Below are 19,992 nucleotides of genomic sequence, written 5' to 3' on the forward strand. Positions count from 1 at the left end.
TTATTATTATTTAATGCCAAAATTATTGATTTGGGCGTGTTCTTGGTTTAATTTTTGGCATTTTGGGGTATTACGCAGCATCCAGTGAAGGATGGCTCTATTATTGATTTAATTTGATGACTATAATTAGTATTTTCATTATGATATTTTGGAGACACACAAACATTATCTATGTTTTCTGTTTTGGACTTAGTATTGATGGTATTTTGTCTTTGAACTCCATGCTGCATTTTGACTTAGTGTTTTGGTGTCATGTTATGTTTAAGCAATTTCAAGCTCAGGTATTTGACCCAATTAGAGATTATTACCTGCTTATCTTGTTTGTATTGATGGATGTGTGGCCTAGCAATAAAAAAACACCACCAACATTTCTTTTTGTTTGTTCTTGGATCATTAAATTGCCTGAATTTGAAATTGTGATGGCGTCATGTTATGTTTGAACATTGATATTATTTTTGTAAATACATCTAAACGATGGCTCAAGTGTGGAAAACATTTTTCGTACAAGTTTAGCATGACCATGCCTAGTAAATTGTCAAGAAATTGTCAGCTTGTAATAACATTGAAATTTGTTCTTGCATGTCACACTCATTGGAGTCACCTCCAGTCCCGTCGCGATATAACCTTGAATGGTTGAAAACGACGTTAAACACCAAATAAAGAAAGAAAGAAAGAATAAAGAAAGAAAGTCACCTCCAGAGCCTTGACCATTTGTCAAAGTTTGAAGTTGCATATCATTTCAAAAAGTAAAAATGTTCCCATTTAGCCTGGTTTTCTCATACAGGCTCACATATATATATACAGCAAACTCAACCTGAGTCTGTGAAACCAACAAGATGCAAATGAACATATCCTGGAAACGCTGAAGAAGAAATAAAGAAATAGTACAATTAATTTTCATGTTTTACAAGAAGCAGAGAAATCACTTAAGAAATTATACCAGAAATAGTAGTAAACCAAACCAAATAACATACCGTCCAGATTCATTTTCAGTCCTGTGTCATCTGCTCAGTCAGCAACTCAGGGTGGGGGGAGGCAAACAACTGGTTCTATGTTCAAGAACAGAAGAAAAACCACATAAATCCCCTTTAATTATTTGTTTTTTAATAAAATTCAAAGATAAACTAATCACTGATCCTGATTTTTTTAAACTTTGAATTTGCATTTTCTATGTTATTAGAAAAACACCACAGGTACAAATTACAGAAATAAATCAAAGCATTAAAACGCATCTTCACCAGGAAAATTTAAGATAATATTTTGTCAAATTATATTCACTCTGCAACCAGTGCCACCTAAACTTCGCAGAACTATTATCTGTGGTCACCTGCGTACGAATGAAACCATTCGAGAATGGCCGGTCGCTGCATAGCTCCCGATAATTTTGAAGTCCTGTGCTCTAAAATAACTATACTATCAACTTTAACATCAATAATTTTACGAAGTAAGCATTAAGGAAACTTGTGCAACTTACCTGAACTTTCAGTTTTCGCAAAATCAATGCGATACGGTTGATTTTCAGGACGAAACCGGTGGCACAGAGACATTTCGCGCGAAAGTAACCTGCGAACGGAGTTACCTCGCTTCTGTGACACGTCATCAATTTTGCCGTACACAAACTTTTCTATGTAGTACACAAAACTCGGGACATCATCACTATTTCTGTGTTTACCCTGCCGTCTTCCGGACTGAGGCCGCACGAGAACAATCCATGCTCAACTGCGCGAGCGAAGAAATGAAAATCGGGGTAACCTGGCGAACGTTTGTGACGGCAGATACGAAAGTCACCGTTGCGAGGTACACGGATGTATATTCACTCGACCAAATATCTTCATCTATCGATAATGATGCCATGATTTGAAAATAAAAATGTGTGTTTGCCTTCCTGGCGCTCAGGCCGGCAAATTGTCTTTCTTCAGTGGATCGGATTTGTGACGACGCGCGTTCGAAGGTTACCAGTTTTTTATCGGACGCAGCACGCGAGCAGGAGAGGGTCAGTTGTCCAAATAAGATTTTGTGCAGTTTAATCCAAGTATAAGTTATCGTTGAATGATAACAGTTATCCTTTCTAGAGCAGCTGTCGGTTTGAAATGTGTTGTGAACATGGCAGGGGCCGGTCTGTCATTCCCCGTTTTGGCCGCCATTTTGTGAACAAAAAACGAAAACAAGCAGGAATAAGTGCTACTTCTGTCATATTATTTTCCTTCATGGTGATTTTGTTGATACTGCTACATCAGTAGAATGCAGTAATTATCTTATTTTGTCACCATCATTCCCCGTAATTTAAAAAATTGATTTTACTTGATGTCACCCACCGCAGTCACCATTAGCAAAGAACAACTCGTATGTAAATCATTTGCGTAGATGCCAAAAAGCGTTATACTGCTGCACTTGATGATGATTAGCAATACTTAGTTTTATAACCTGCTAAGTTCCAGCGTACAATGTGACTACTGCTTGCGCAGCGCATTATTACTGTACTATTCCTCACCCCTGCAGTTCATGACTTAGTTTTTTTTCCGTCTCATTATAATTTTCTCAGTTGTGTTTATCTTATGTTTGCCTCATTTTGTCCACAGATTCTGCCTCAACTTTGCGAGTCTCTGCAAGATTGTTCAGGAAACACAGTGTTCAACCCTCTTCTGCTCCTCCTGAAGAAATTCTCCCACCACTTCCACTTCCTTCAGAAAATCAGCCAAGCAAAGCTGCCCTGAAGATGCAAAGATATCGTCAGCGTTTGAAGGAAAAGGGACTTTGGTCAGAGTACCGCAAGAAAGAAAACGCAACAATCAAGAAGTGCAAAGCGAACATGGCCGAGGAGAAAAAGGAGCTAGTAAAAGAAAAGAACCGCATTCGGGCTCAGAAAAATAGAGACAAAAGAAAGGCTGAAGGTCTCCCCCTAAATCCACCTGCTAAGAAAATGACTCGTAAAGCTAAGGCATAACGATCGTCAAAGACAGCAACAGTATCGTGCAAGTATGACTCCGCAGAAGCGAACATGGATTAATCGGAGACGGCGTGAGCAACGAGCGGCAAAGAAGGCGTCACAATCTGCTCAGATTGAAGCTTCCTCAACAACCACGTCACAATCTGCTCAGACTGAAGCTTCCTCAACAACCACCATCCCAGTGTCTGATCCCACAACACCCATGTCCAGTTCTCTGGCTACACCCTCCATGTCATGTCCGTCTGGGTATCAAAACAGGAACACCAAATACAAGGCTGTTTCTAAAGTGAGGAACTCCATGCCAGAATCTCCTGCAAAGTATGCTGCAGTTGTTGACAGTTTGGCCAGAATCAAGTCGCCAAGGAAACGGGCTGCACTTACAGATCTTGGTTTTCTTGCTACAAAGAGTAAAAAGCAGTTGCAATTTTCTAACAACATTGAAGAGGAACTTAAGGACATCTGTCAGAACCTGAAGTCAAGCCGCACAAAGAAGAACAGACAAAGAAGAGCTGTCGCTTGCAAGGTTTTGATGAAATCGAGGACAGGGTCTTTGTCCCATTTGAGGAAGAAGTTTGGAGTCAGTTGGCAGTTTCTTGTCAAAAATGTCAGCAAGAATGATGATGATGATGATGATGATGACAGGAAGAAGAGGAAAGATGCTCTCCCACAGGAAACCTGCGAAGCTGTTCAGAAGTTTTTCAGCAGGGGAGACATTTCCAGGGAGGATCCCTCATCATCTTCTGTCAATGCAAAAACACAGGAGCCGTCTCGCTTCATGGAAAAGACTCTGAAAGAAGCTCATGTGCAGTTTCAACAGGAAACGAACAGAAGATTTTCCTTTTCAAAATTTGCCTCTCTTAGGCCCAAGAGAACAAAAACAGTCAAATACAACAGGCTGAAGACTTGTCTATGCGAGTACTGTGCCAATGTCGAAATGAAGAAGGAAGCAGTCAACAAACTCCTGACAAAGCATGGCCACCACGACAAACTGCTGGGCACAAAATATGATGTTGCGGACATGACACTTTGTGATAAGAATCAGTGTCAACACTTCCACAAGAAGAAGTGTATTGATCGATCCTGCACTGAATGTGGAGTGGCTAAACTGAGGCGCCATCTGCAGGACGTTCTTGATAGTCATGCTGATGCACCAGTTTCCTGGACAGCGTGGCAGCTTGAGAACCAAGTGTATCACAACCGTGATGGACAGGAGGCCACCACCAGCAAAAGAGCTCTGGTCAACAGGGAAGGTCCCCTGGATCAGCTAGTTACAGAGCTGGAAGAAAACTTGGCATCTTTCGCTGCGCACTTGGCCAACGCACAATGGCAGCATCAGCAGTTTTCCCACCTCGCCGACAATTTGCCGGAAGGATGGGTGCTGCTATGCATGGATTTTGGTGAAAACTTTTCTTGTTTTTACCAAGATGAAGCACAAGGAGCACACTGGTCAAAACAGCAAGTGACGGTCCACCCAGTCGTCGCCATTTTTCACTGCCCGGAGGATGGTGAGATCATGCGAGAGACATTTTGTTTTGTCTCGCCTGATCTGAAGCATGATAGTCATGCAGTACAGCATTTTAGTGTGGGCGTCATCCACAGTCTACAGGGCTCTGGAGTAGTCTGCAACAAAGTCATCCACTTCTCCGATGGCTGTGCAGGACAGTATAAGGGGAAGACAAACTTTGTTGATGCATCCTTCTCCCTGCAAGACACAGGATGTGAGCTGGAGAAACATTTCTTTGGCAGCCGTCACGGAAAAGGACCATGTGACGCAGAGATTGGCGTCCTGAAGAGGATTGCTGGTCTCGCCGTGCGCAGACGCAAGGCCGTGATTGCTTCAGCCCAGGATCTGTTTGTCTATGCCAGAGACAACTTGACGAAGCCTCAAAACAGACTCCTCCACAGCCATCGGAGACGTTCTTTTGTCTTTGTGCCCTTGGGCACAATAAATAGGGAGCGGGAGGACAGAACATCAGGGGTGAAGACCTTGCCAGGCACCAGGAGTTTACATGGCATCAGGGGACAGCATCCCTACCTAGTCAGCTTCAGAGAGAGGAGCTGTTTCTGCCTTCCCTGTGTGCAAAAGGAAGGAAGATGCCAAAACCTGGACTTCTGTGGAGCATGGAAGGAATTCTCAATGAAGGTCAACAGGCGAAGAGGCAACGGTTAGTCATGTCTTTTTGAACTTCTTAATCTTATACATCACCCAGGGGGGGGGGGGGGGAAGGTACTGAAAGTGGGATGGGGCATGATGGTTATAAATGTTAGTGAATAATAAATCTGTTGGAGATAAAGCGCATAAAACTTATTATCATTTTAAATTGTATTCAGTTTTGGATTTATCAGAGGTTATTTTCTTTATTTATTTTTAAATACCAGTTTCACTCATCCATCCATAGACGTCTCTTTTTAACTACACTTCTTTTTTTCTTTCCTTCTTTCATTTTCCTGTAACAGCGTTTATTCAATATTCTTGTCAACAGGAAACAATCCACCTTGTGCGCAAGTTGCCGCAGATGACCAGCCTGCCCCAGCTCACGCAATGGACCAGCCTGCACCAGCTGACCACCCTGCCCCGGACCAGCCTGCACCAGCTGACCACCCTGCCCCACTTGACCTTCCCGCCCCAGCTGACCTGCCCGCCCTGAACCAGCCTGCTCCAACTGATGCAATGGACCAACATGCCCCAGTTGTCCAGCCCACCCCAGTTGACCAGCCCACCTCAGATGACCAGCCCACCCCAGCTGACCAGCCCACCTCAGATGACCAGCCCACCCCAGCTGATGCAGTGGACCAACCTGCTGGCTCTGCACAAAAGTGAGTACCTCTGATGGTTTTTTTTCAGTTATTGTTGTTATGTTGTGATTTCTGTTGCCATGACTATAAATTATGTTATCAATTCATTTGATCTTCCTTTATTTGCTTGTTTTTCTTAGGTTTCAATTTGAGTTTTCATTTCTGGTAATCGTACAAACGTAACAAAGTTTTGATAGCTGTTTTTTGTTGGGTTTTTTTTTGGGGGGGGGGGGGTTGGGGAGGGGTCGATAAGTTATAATTTTTTAGTCCACAACAATTGTGCTTGTGTAACTGCTTCCATGTGTGCACTTCAAGTATTTCTGCAGCAGATAAACTAAAATGTTGACTGTCTTTTTCAGGCTTCCCGTCAAAGTTGGTGATTTTGTGCTTGTAACGGTATACAACACGTCTGGGGCCCAGAGCAAAGACTTCGTGGCATTTGTAAGTAAACATTTTCAGAGAGAAAACAACAACAACAACAAAACAAAAACAACAACAAAAAAAGACTGAAAGCTATCTGTGCATGAATGTTTGATTTTTGATTTTCTGTGCGAAACTGTAAATATTTGGCATTTGATATGTTCAGACGCGCAGATTTTGTTGTTCAGTACAAACAAAATTGTATCAATTTTTCAGGTCAAGAGTTTGGAGGCCAGCAGGGCTTTTGTCAGCTTCCTCAGAAAGCAGGGGGGGAGCTTCTGCTACCCTGACAACCCAGATGAGTCTTTCGTCTTGCTGAAAGACTTCAAGGAAATCCTGCCCGAGCCCCACTTCGACAGAAGAGGGCACTTTTTTTTTCAGTGAAGTTTGACAATAAAGTTGCAGAACTGTTTGTGTTGGTATTGTCTCCTTTATAACATTCATTTGTAGCATAATTTGATTGATTGCACCAGTACAGCGTAATACATGCACAAGTATTGGCAATTTGGTGTCGCGTGATTTGCAGGTTACCTCTTTCTGTTTTGATACATTTGAGCAGTAGTTTGCATTTGATTCTAATAATCTGTAGGTATTCCAAGTTACACCCTTTTAAACAATAACTGACCAAAATATCCCTGCCCTGCTGTAAGCAGTTGTGTTGCCACAAAAAGATCAAACTACAAGGTAACCTGCAAACGGTGTCACAAAATTACTGAACCTAACAACACTAAACTGTACATCAAAAATTCTTCAATACATGACAAACAAACAGCAAACACTCTGTTTTCATGGAGTTTACTCAAATTGTTTCACAGAATTAGTTTATAGATATGCTGTGTAAATTTGGTGTCACAAAGTACTGCAGGTTACTCCATTGTGACCCCCACCAGTCAGTCTGCTTTTTTGTCCGAACCATAAAAGTTCCTGACATTTTCTTTTTAGACTCAAATAATCCAAGGGCTCCACTTGACAGGAATAGTATTTTCCAGGTTGTAGCTGCATTTTGAAAATTTCAGTAAGTTTCCACTGTTTTGTCACCAATAGCAAAGAACAACTCGTATATATATTAAAAAGAAACAGCCTTCCTTCTTTCTTGCTGTGCAGATTTGGAATTTGTGAATATATGTGCATTACTTTGCCAAGTTAGTGTCATTTACAAAATAAATTTAGCAAGGAATCTCCATTCCACACTAGATGCGGAGTTTTTGCATGCGTGCATGTAAGTCATCTCATTTGTAGTGGTGTAGTTGATGGGAAACAAAAGGAATGTATCTTCAAGAGGCATTGAATTTCAAACCTATTAAATAAAATTTCATACTTGGGGAAATGTCTTATCCTCCTTAGAACTCCTGAAAATAAACTGAAATTTGAATGTTTCTTTCTTTGAAGGTTTCCATTTTGTCAAACTATTCTCTCTCTCTCTCTCTCTCTCTCTCTCTCTCTCTCTCTCTCTCTCTCTCTCTCTCTCTCTCTCTCTCTCTCTCTCTCTCTCTCTCTCTCTCTCTGTGCATGGGACAGCTGACTGTTACTCCTTTGGTCCTCTTGATCAAAAATGGCAGAACAGTGGAACCTCCCTTTTAAGACCTCCACAAATGTGAGAAAATTATGTCTTAACAAGTCGCATAAGGCGAAATTACAACATTTAGTCAATCTGTCGAACCCACAGAATAAAACTGCACGCACTACAGTGTTTTCACGAGGACAAAACAGCTTCGTCAATCAACGCAGCAAGGAAGTCGCTCAATTTTTGCGTGCAACACGAAGTCAGTAAACAGACATGCAAGAATAGCGTACTGCGGTAAGCAGGAAAGCGCGCTTTTCTGTATTCTTTTTAACTTTTTGAGCATGTTTCGAATACAACATAATATATTTATATGTTTTTGGAATCGGGAAATGATAAGGAATAAGATGAAATTATTTTTGGATCGATTTCTTAAATAATAATCGAAGTACTAATTAACCTATTTTCGCTAATTGTGATCACATTTTAAGAGTAAATATGATGAAGAATATGATGCACTCAATTTTAAATCTGTTTGCGAAAAATCGATTTTAATGACAACTTGAATGAGCCAATTTAACTCATTAATTAATTTTTAAGCCTCCACTGAAGCTGAAATGCAATACCAATGTCCGGGGCTTCGTCGAAGATTGCTTGGCCAATATTTCAATCAATTTGATCGAAAAATGAGGGTGTGACAGTGCCGCCTTAACTTTTACAAAAAGCCGGATATGACGTCATCAAAGATATTTATTGAAAAAATGAAAAAAACCTCCGGGGATATCATACCCAGGAACTCTCATGTCAAATTTCATAAAGATCGGTCCAGTAGTTTACTCTTAATCGCTCTACACACTCACACACACACATACACCACGACCCTCGTCTCGATTCCCCGTCTCGATGTAACAAGTCGCGTAAGGCGAAATTACTACATTTAGTCAAGATGTCGAACTCACAGAATGAAACTGAACGTAGTCCGCCGCTAGTGCAAAAGGCAGTGAAAGTGACGAGCCTGTTTGGCGCGGTAGCGGTTGCGCTGTGGCCGTTCATAGCACGCTTTACTGAGGGCCCCAAAGGGGGGGTATCATCACGATCACGGGAAGGGAAATTTTAGCTTTCACGATCACAGTTACCTTGATTTTAGTTTTCACGATCACGAACACCAGTGGCAAATCACGGTCACGGTAAAAGTTGCATGTACATTAAGCACGTGTCAAAGTAGACACAAGCACACAGTAATTCGCTCCTCTGGATCTATTGTTTATTCAACACAAAGTGAGAACTGTTGCACTTCAAGTTTTTATTATTATTTTTTTTAATTCTCTTTCATACACACATAGAAATACATATCATGATTTGTAATCAGTAACAAGAATGTTGTTTTCATTGTTCTCTCTCTCTCTCTCTCTCTCTCTCTCTCTCTCTCTCTCTCTCTCTCTCTCTCTCTCTCTCTCTCTCTCTCTCTCTCTCTCTTTCTTTCTTTCTTTCTTTCTCTCTCTCTCTCTCTCTCTCTCTCTCTCTCTCTCTCGGGGGGTGAGCTGTTTTCAGATTTCTGGTAAGACGTGCTTCTTGATCGTCCGGTGAAATGAGCTTGTTTAACTATTTCTAAACCACTAATTGCTGCAATTTTTGCAATACAAGATGCCTACGTGTCCTGCATTGCACCGTGCAAAAATTGGACAATTTCAACCAACATTGACTCAACTATTGATGAAAAAAGTTCGTCGTCGAAAACAGGGAAAATATTCTCCATTTTGCAAGTGGGACTACTACACGGACTTATCATACAGGCTCGTGCTGACCACGTTCTGTATTCTCGTGTTTTTGACCATCGCTCAGTGCACTGTGCTGTGTTTCAAACACTCGGACTCTATCACGACCACTGTCCACTTCTACGCTGGAGGGTGCGTCAGTCAGAGCTTGTTTTGTGACAGTTTTTCTTCCATCGGCGCGGTGTTAACAAGTGACAGGTATTCTGCTATGGACATGCTACAGTGGAAACACCCGTCTGCTAGACAAGCTGGCAATGCGTGTCACTCACGGTATGTAAACATTTCGACTGCCATGTTTCTAATGTTGTGCGGCGACATCGAACTCAACCCAGGGCCACTGCCAGAAATGGAGGAGCTTATCAACGGGCTGGAAAATAGACTGGAAATGAATCTGGGCAACAAAATTGATTACTTCAGTGCAAAGGTAGATCGGATGTCATGCCAATTAAATAACATATCACAGAAACTGAAAGAGGGTGAACAAGCCATGGATGATATGAAAAAACGCACTGCTGCACTGGAAAACAAGATGTATCAACTTGACGAAGAAATAGAGAAACAACGTATCCATTCTAGGCGTAACCATGTTATTTTTTACGGTGTCACTGAGACGTCTGGTGAAACAGGACAGGATTGTGCCAGAGCAGTGCTATACACCATTAACCTACACGATGACACGGGCAAGGAGTGGCAGCTAGACGACCTTGACCGAGCTTACCGCCTCGGACAGCATAGCGAACAGCGCTCTCGCCCTATCCTGGTGAAGCTGCACAACGCTAACGACAAGCGTGCACTGATCGCCAACCGCAGCACTAGACAGAGCCTGAGGTCAGCTGACGTCTCCATGAACGACGATCTGACACCGAGACAGCGAACCACGCTCAAGGAGCTCCGAGACCAGGGCTTCACGGCCTACTACAGGGGAACGAGGCTGCACAAGAGACCCAGGGAGCACCGAGGTGAGCAGCAGGAACGACAAGCCAGAGACAGCAGTCCAAACACGGAGGCTACCACCTCGTCCCATGACTTCCCATCGCTGCCCTGTCGGCCGCCCCAGTCCCCTGCTGCCCCCACCACCACATCCAGCGTAGACGCCCTTACCTCCCCCCAGCGAGGCGTAGACAACAGGGTCAACCGACAGACCCCGATATACGCGGGCAGGGGGCGGGGTAGAGGCTCACCGACCACCGACATCTCCAGTGACGACAGTAGCGGGTGCGGTGGGGGTCGGGGCGGCGGACGGAGGGCTCAGCTGGACGGCGGAGCAAGCAGTCAACCCGGCGGTGCTGGGTACACGGCCACAGCCGATCACCCGGGCGTGAAGACACGCAGCAGGCTCCAGACGGGTTCCACCGCTGGCACTGCCCGGGGGGCAGGCCATGGCGCCACAGGCCAACGCCAAGGACGTATCGACACGATGCTTGGTGGCAGTAAAATCAGTGACTGACGGTACGGGCACGTCACATCGGCAGTAGAAGGTGGTAAGGGCACGTTAGAATTTCTCACTTGGAACGTCGATGGCTTGGCTTCTAAGCTACCTGATCCTGATTTTCTGGGCTATATCCTGAAGTTCGATATTGTCTGTCTTGTAGAGACATTTTTGGATAAAGCATTCGACCTATCACGGCACTTTAGTGATTTTCAAATCTTCCAGAAATCGGCTAGGAAGCTAACGAGTCATGGTAGGAGGTCAGGGGGCGTCGTTGTTCTCGTAAAGAAAGATATAAGTAAGTTAGTCTATCATGTTGAGACTGAATATGATCATATCTTATGCTTAAAACTTTCCAAAACATTGCTTAATACAGAGGGAGACATTATTTTCATGGCAGCCTATGTCCCTCCAACCACGTCGCCATATTATAACACGAAACAGACTAAATGCCATATCGATGAGTTAGAGTGTTGTCTCCTTGACATGTTTGAAAAACATGGAGATTTGCAGGTCATTCTTTGTGGAGACTTAAACGCAAGAACAGGCCAGTACCAATCTAACGTGTGCCCTGTCGATGAAATGGATAGCGCCGATAAGCGATGTGATCCCTACGCTTGCACCAGGTCATCAGAGGACAAGGTGGCTAACCAATTTGGTTGGGAGCTACTTTCCCTTTGTACATCTTTTAGTATGCATATTTTAAACGGTAACTGCACTCCTGATTTATCAGAACACTTTACATATGTTTCTGTACATGGAAATAGCGTCATTGATTACTTTGTTGTCTCTGATGAATTATCGTCACGTTCTAAACGTCTAGCCGTAGATGAGAGAGTTGAGTCATCGCATATGCCCCTCTGGTTTACGTTTAGCGTCGATTGTGCCCATGTCCGTCCTCCCATCAGTGAAGCAACACAGCCACCTACAAAAAGACTCATATGGGACAGAGAAAAAGAGCAAGAGGTCAAAACTTTGATCCAGTCTGAAAGCTTTGTAAACAAACTGGCCGCTGCTACAGCTATGATCAAAGAGGACGCAGAGGGGTCAGTGGAGTTGTTTACGTGTGCTTTGAAAGACGCTGCTAAACCAATGGAAAGGGTGTTTAAAAATGACTCACCTTTAATCTCCGAAAACAAGTGGTTCGATTCTGAATGCCGAAAATTAAAAAGACAAACACGCAAGGCATTTCGGATGTACAAAAAGGAAAAGACAGGACAAGAGAAAGACAGGTTAAAGATGTTATACCTAACGGAGAGAAAGTCATACTCCAAAGTGCTCAAACAGAAAAAAGACAGTCATAAACAAAATAGAGTGAATAGCCTGCTGTTGAATATTTCTGACTCTCATGCATTTTGGAAGGAGATAAAGAAATTCAGGAGGAAACGTAAACCCGCAGGAACTATTGACAATCAGGCATGGTATGATCATTTTAAGAAAGTACTTAACGAGGATGATGACAGAAGGCATGTTCAAGAACATGACCATACTGACACTGAAGAAGAAAACGAACTTGACTGCGACATTCTCAACAGTGATATTACCGAAGAAGAAGTGAGGACTGCTTTAAGTGGCTTAAAAAAAGGGAAAGCAGCGGGACCAGATGGCGTTTTAAATGATCTCTTAAAAACCACAGGTGACACAATCGTCCCCTATCTTTTGACGTTGTTTAACGACCTTTTTAGGACTGGTGACTACCCTTCAGATTGGGCAAAGGCTATCATTCAACCAATATTTAAGAAAGGTGATGATGAGAACCCTGACAATTATAGAGGCGTCTCTTTGTTAAGTTGTGTGAGCAAGTTGTATACCAGTATTATGAATGCCCGTTTGACAGCGTGGGCTGAGGAAAACAACATTCTCTCTGAGTCACAGGCGGGTTTTAGAAAAAATTACTCCACAATTGACCACATGTTCACTCTTTATGCAGCAGTTACCAAGCAGCTTCAACTAAAAAAGAAGTTATATGTTGCTTTTGTGGACTTTCAAAAGGCGTTTGACACCGTTAAAAGGGATGTTTTGTGGAATGTTTTATTAAAGATTGGTGTAAAAGGAAGAATGTTTAACATGCTTAGGTCAATGTACTCATCTGTTCTCTCTTGCGTCCGATGTAACTCTGGCAATACTGATTATTTTGAATGCCTACAAGGCCTGAAGCAAGGCTGTCTAGCGAGCCCAACGCTTTTTTCGTTTCTTATAAACGAACTTGCCTCGGAAATAATATGTAAGGGCAGACACGGAATTCAAATGCTTCCCGGCGAGATCGAACTGTTTCTTTTGATGTTCGCTGACGACATTGCACTGCTATCATCGTCCATAGTGGGTTTGCAAAACCAACTGAACATCTTACATAACGTTTCAAAGCGTCTTGGGTTAAGGCTAAACATGAATAAAACCAATGTCGTTGTTTTTCGAAACGGTGGTCATTTAGCCAAAAGTGAGAAATGGTTCTACGGAAACGCGCAAGTATCAAGTGCTAGCTCCTACAAGTATCTCGGTCTGACATTCACAACCCAAGCCCGTTTGAATCTCTCTTTCAATGACGCAATCACCAGAGCCAAACAAGGTGTCATTGAGATTTTTAAAGTCTTATGGAATATAGGATGCCACGACATGGACATATTTTTCAAATTATTTGATGCGCAAATTGCTCCCATCTTGCTCTATGGCTCAGAACTATGGGGATGTTTTGACTGTTCACAGATTGAAAAGGTTCACATGTATGCCTGTAAAAGATTACTCGGGATCTCGTCAAACAGTCCAAACCAGATGGTGTATGGGGAACTTGGAAGATGCACTTTGTCAATCCTAGCAAATATCCGAAGCGTAAAGTACTGGTTGAGACTTAACTGTATGCCGGATTCGAGATATGCAAAGATGTCATACATCATGTTAAAAAACGCAGTTGAAAGGGGAAAACAGAATTGGGTCTCACAAGTTAAATGCCTCCTTTGCATGAATGGATTTGGAGATGTGTGGTTGAACGGGTCTGTAGGTAGGGAATGTGCGTTTATTAGAACATTACAGCAACGTCTGCAAGACTGCTTTGAGCAAAACTGGCACTGTAAACTTGATACAAGTGTGAGATTTGATGTATACAGGATGTTTAAAGGAGAACTTGAAAAAGAAAAGTATCTGGGTGTCATTGAAAACCAGTACATACGCAAAATGTACACAAAGTTCAGACTGGGCATTACACCATTGAAGGTAAATAAACTGCGCTATAATCCCGAGTGCGCTGAATCCAGAAATTGTACATTTTGTAAATCAACTGAAGAAAATGAAAACCACTTCCTGTTTAAATGCCCAGCTTACAATGCAATCCGTCAAAAGTACATTGGTGCTTGTTTTGACCTTGACCAGTTCTCCAACTCATCGTTGTGTATTTTACAGACTGACAACAAATTACGACTGATTGCATTGTCAAATTATGTGTTCTACGCGTTTAGACAAAGAGAAAATCAATTGTGAAATAGACCGGTATGATCGTACAACCCAAAATCCTTGTCTTCATCTTACTGTATTTTTTTTTCTTCTCTGTTTTTACTTCTTGTGCTAGGTGTTGATTTTAAGTTGCCTTGCTTCCGGACGGTCAAGTCCACTTTGTTCACATGCTAACTATTTCTCCCCCTTGTACATACACATTGTGTTTGATGCAATAAAAATTCGCCTTCGCCTTCGCCTTCGCCTTCTCTCTCTCTCTCTCTCTCTCTCTCTCTCTCTCCAGGGCCGGACTAGGCTAAGAGGAGGGGGGGTTGCCAGTGGTGGTCCAGGGGGATGTTCTCCCTAGCGGAGGTCTCCCTAGTGGGGGTCAGGGGGCGAAGCCCCCTGAAGCTGATGGGTAGGTCATATTCTGAGATAGGAAAACGGTCGCTCCTTGCCTGAAACGGCATAAAATAAACAATAATAAAACATGTTTTAAATAAGTGAGGTACATGTTTAGGCTGGGGAGGGGTGGTTGCGCAACCCCCATAACCCCCCCGGTAGTCCGGCCCAGCTCTCTCTCTCTATATATATCTCTCTCTCTCTCTCTCTCTCTTTCTCTCTCTCCACTCATACACATTTAACTCCCACACCCTCACTCACACACATGAATATATACTTGCACAATTTCACATTTCCAGAGCTAAATCTTGTAAACCCATTTTCTCAAAAACGATTGGGTGGATTGAAATAAAAGTACATGTATTCTTTATTTTCAACTATGCCATACAATTTGAGGTACACCATCGCCTGGTTTCATGGCCTTGAAAAACAAACAGGAATGCTACAGTCCCAAAACTGGTTTTACCTGAAAGAAGCGCTCAGTGCTAGTGGCGAAGCCACAAGCCTGAGCCTGCGAAGCAGGCGAGCCAATTAGGGGGGTCCGGGGGCATGCCCCCCTCCCCGGAATTTTTTTCAAAAAAAGGTAAAAATCTGTGCAATCTGGTGCATTCTGGGCATCATTTTCAGGGCTGTGATAGTGTTGTGATCTTGTTAAAAATAGAGGATCATAGAGGGGAAAATGTACGTTGAAAATAAAATGCTTTGCAATAATGCCCATCACGATCACGAAAACAAATGACGATCACGATCACGAGACTTGATTTTTTTTGTCATCACGGATCACGGGCAAAGTCCCATCACGATCACAGAAATGGAAATTTCGGCAATCACGGTCACAGAAAGGTCAAAAAACGCCAATCACGATCACGATTTTAAACCCTTTGGGGCCCTCTTTACTGTACCTCTCTTCGTTTTAACTTTCTGAGCGTGTTTTTATTCCAAACATATCATATCTATATCATATATGTTTTTGGAATCAGGAACCCACAAGGAATAAGATGAAATAGTTTTTAAAACGATTTCCGAAATTTAATCATAATTTTTATATTTTTAATTTTCAGAGCTTGTTTTTAATCCGAATATAACATATTTTGATGTTTTTGGAATCAGAACATGATGAAAAATAAAATAAAAGTAATTTTGGATCGTTTTATAAAAAAATTATTTTAATTACAATTTTCAGATTTTTAAAGCCATATGTACTCGATGACTATACACGCTAATTGCTTTACCAACAGCTGGAGACATGCTAAATTAAGTTCCCTGCAAAATATTGTGGTCTAGGACCCCTTCAATGTTGAGATATGTTAATTTTCATTTTGATCTGGATCGTCCTATTTATAGATTTGGCAACACATGCGCTGTTGACGCAAGGGAGAGAACTCCGTGTCGTTGTTGACATCCTCACTTTTTCAGAGGCTAGAACAAGCTGAAATGCACGTATATGGTCCGCGCATGACGACATATCGTCATTATATGGTCTTATGGTGCGTTTGACATCGATTGTGGGCAAACTATACTTTGTAAACACGGGAGTAAGTTAGTAAGCCTTTAATGTCAGATCAAAGTCATTAATTAATTTGTAAGCCTCCATGCTGAAATGCAATACCGAAGTCCGGCCTTCGTCGAAGATTGCTTGGCCAACATTTCAATCAATTTGATTGAAAATTGAGGGTGTGACAGTGCCGCCTCAACTTTTACAAAAAGCCGGATATGACGTCATAAAAGACATTTATCGAAAAAATGAAAAAAACGTCTGGGGATATCATACCCAGGAACTGTCATGTAAAATTTCATAAAGATCGGTCCTGTAGTTTACTCTGAATCGCTCTACACACACACACACACACACACACACACACACACACACACACACACACACACACACACACATACACCACGACCCTCGTCTCGATTCCCCCTCTATGTTAAAACATTTAGTCAAAACTTGACTAAATGTAAAAAGGAGGGAGTCTAAAAATGGAGGTAGATTTTCAAAGGTTATGAACAAACAATTTGAAAAATGAAAGTCTTAAATTGGGGGGTCTTAAAAGGGGGGTTCCACTGTACGAGCTTCATAGAGAATGTATTGCTCTCTCTCTCTCTCTCTCTCTCTCTCTCTCTCTCTCTCTCTCTCTCTCTCTCTCTCTCTCTCTTTCTCTCTCTCTTTCTCTGTTGTGAATATGTATATACGCGTGTGTGTGCCGTTTGCGTGTGCGTGTCACGGTGTGTGTGTGTGTGTATTTACTGCCGGGCTTGCCATTTAATTGAAGTATGTGTCCATTTCCTCGCCCCTACCCCCTCCAAAATACAAAATAAATTATGTTAAAACATGTTTTAGAAATCATACCTCTGGTCTCTAAGCGGTTTTACCCCACAACTGACAAATCCATAAGAGCCACGTACGGGGGCGAAATCAACCTGATTTTCTGCTTCAAAGGATAATCGCTACTGCAGCAAGAGGGCATCCATTATATACTAACCTTAAATGTACCCCAACCCTTCTCCCTATCCTCGCTGTCAACAGTGGTCAGTCAATCCCAGAGACGTGAAGGTGGATGCCCTCTGACAATCTCAGGACTCAAGACCACACAGAAATCAAGCCGGCTGAACAAGGGGATTACCACATTCAGCGCAGAGCTTTTCGACATCCACACTGTGATGGCCTGCAGCAGTGATCAATGACTTGCCCAGTCCCCCTTTTCTGTACGATCTTTCTCACTGATTCAAAGACCTCTATACAAGGCAGGGGTGGGACGTTTCCGCGAATCCGTGGATTTCCGCGGACACAACTTCGTGTTCCGCCGGAGTAATCTATTTTTCCGCGTCCCATTTCATCACAGTATCTATAACTAGTTGACTGAATGATATGGAGAAAAGTGAAGATGGAACAGAACACTGGAAGCTTGAGAGTTAAATTGTGATGACTGAAAACTCCTGATAATACTAATAGTCATTTTGAGCTTCAATGCATTGGGGCGTCACTTGGATCATACTTATTGCCAGTAATGGAGTAAGAATGTACCATTACAATGTTACCATCGTTGTGTGAAAGTGGTTTTTTTGTTTGGGTGGGTGGGTTTTTTTGTGGTTGTTTTTGGTGGGTTTTTTTTTTTTTTTTTTTTTGGGGGGGGGGGGGGTGAGGAGAATGTCTTTTTTACCTGATCCAGACGAGTTGAATTTTAGTCTCAGAATGCACCAGATTGCACAGATTTTAATGTACCATTTAAAAACGTTTCGGGGGAGCATGCCCCCGAGCCCCCCTAGAAAAAGCCTGGGATTTCCTCTTTTTCATCACAAGAGTCCCACCCCTGACAATTATGTTTAAACAGACATCTTTATTTCCAACTCCTGACATACCTGTCTTTCTCCCAGTACATGTATAAGCTGTGTATAAAACTAACCAAGAATCCAGCTCAGTGGCTATGATATGCCGCAGGTCATGGTCAGATTGACTGTAAGTCATGACATATTGTTGCCATGTGGTAGCCATAAGACTGTTGACATATGGTACAACTTGTGGCAACTGGCATCTGCCCCTCAGATAATTTCCAGATCTGTTGCTGCCTGGGAAGCCACCCATTGTCAGTCAGCGTTAAGGTGCAGTTGCTGTCTGCTTGGGCGGGTTTTATTTGAAGACACGAAAACTATTCAGTCACTGTAAACTGAAATTATATTCTCTTGTGGGTGGCGACTTAGTAAAACTTAAATAACCAGCAGTATTCTATTTTGCCATATTTGCAGAAAGTAGTGCAATAGCAAGCAATGTCAATCATAGCTTGTACATTGTTTTCAAACAGTTTAATAGGCAGCAAATATCTATTTCGTTTCAGCCATTAATAATCTACTTTGACATGTTCGTGCTTTGGTAATATATACAGCACTAGAAAGTTCGTTCTGCCGTGTTTGTACACGGTGCTCAAACAGTTCTCATATTTATATATAATAGCGGCCCGGCCTTGCTTTCGTTAATGCATGTTTGTGTCCGTAACCCAGCTGGCACTGGGACGGTGTGTGTGTGTGTGTGTGTGTGTTTGTTTGTTTGTTTGTAAGTGTGTGTGTCAGTGTATGTGTGTGTGCCAGAGTCAGTGTGTCATTGTGAGTGCACATGTGTGTGTGTGTGTGTGTGTGTGTGTGTGTGTGTGTGTGTGTGTGTGTGCAGTGTGTGTGTGTGTGCGCTGTTCCCGCAGATAGCTTTCCTCGATACATAAACATCTGCAGCTTTAGTGGAATGTCAGCATTGGTTATTCCACAGAGTCACTTCATGGCCGACTAGTCTATCCCATCCGCCGGTACAGCCTAAGCCAAAATTTTGGATTCTGCCGGTGTGACGATGACAGTCTTTCCCCGTGGTCATATTTCGATGATTCTCGGGCTCGTTGATCTTGTATAAACTCCACACTGAACAAAAAAAACACTGACCCTTCGATAGTTCTGATGAGCGACCTTAGGTACCTTACATTCATGGGGCCAAATTTGTCAGTCCAACCAATTTTTTGTATTTAACTAAGAAATTTGATTCATCCTAAAATGTTTTTCCCTTCTTATTCAAGGGACGTAACCACTCGGTACACGTTTTCGAAGAAATCGAGTTTTGGGATGAAATCTATTAAAATTGACCACACATTTTCTTCACATTCAAGAAACTGACACGCTTTTCATCCTTAAATAATGTCACTTCTTACTGATTGGCCAGAAAACAACATTTCAGTATAGTAACGAGGGGGACCACGGGGGAAATATGTAATCGTTACACCGGCGTTACCCATGCAGATGCAGATTAAAAGCCGGTAACCATTCAACGCTAATTTGTTAAAGCATCACACGCGAAGAAGGTTTTGTTGTTCTTCGGGCACCTATCCGGTTTTTTCCGGCAGTTTAGGCGAAAAGACGTCGTAAGGGAAACTACTCTGTTTGGGTGTGTTGGGCGCAAAGTAAGAAGGCGGGGCAGAGTTGGAATAATCGGGATTTCCCGAAACCTCATTTGATTTCCAACAAAGCGCCGCATTTCCGGAAACGAGCTGCCTCGTTCTAGAAATGGCAACCCTTCGACTGGCACAAAAGAGTATACCCTTTTCACAGGTCATGAATAAGGTATATGAAAAAGCTAGGTCTTATACAGGGGAAGTCTTGAATTGGGGGTGTGGGGGTACACTGTGTAACAATTCTCTCAGTGAAACTCAGCGCATGCAGCTAGCTATAGTTGCTGCTGTCTCGATCTATTTTGAACACAATTTTTTTTTTTCTCAGAGTATCTAGAGTGTTAGTTTGTTACAACAGGCTGAAATCATCTTTAATT

At 42.5% G+C, this 19,992-nt stretch overlaps 1 protein-coding gene across 1 annotated transcript; it reads left to right on the plus strand.

The window, feature by feature from the left end:
- The first annotated feature begins 2,356 nt into the window (after positions 1 to 2,356).
- Positions 2,357 to 6,575, plus strand: LOC138965079 (uncharacterized). The gene is made up of 4 exons (XM_070337201.1): positions 2,357 to 5,112; positions 5,431 to 5,764; positions 6,103 to 6,184; positions 6,380 to 6,575. Exons 1-4 carry the CDS (start codon positions 2,979 to 2,981, stop codon positions 6,545 to 6,547), a joined length of 2,718 nt encoding a protein of 905 aa, XP_070193302.1. The 5' UTR covers positions 2,357 to 2,978; the 3' UTR covers positions 6,548 to 6,575.
- Positions 6,576 to 19,992: the final 13,417 nt, after the last annotated feature.

This window comes from Littorina saxatilis, linkage group LG4 (genome assembly GCF_037325665.1).
Source record: "Littorina saxatilis isolate snail1 linkage group LG4, US_GU_Lsax_2.0, whole genome shotgun sequence".
Classification (NCBI taxonomy): Eukaryota; Metazoa; Mollusca; class Gastropoda; order Littorinimorpha; family Littorinidae; genus Littorina; species Littorina saxatilis.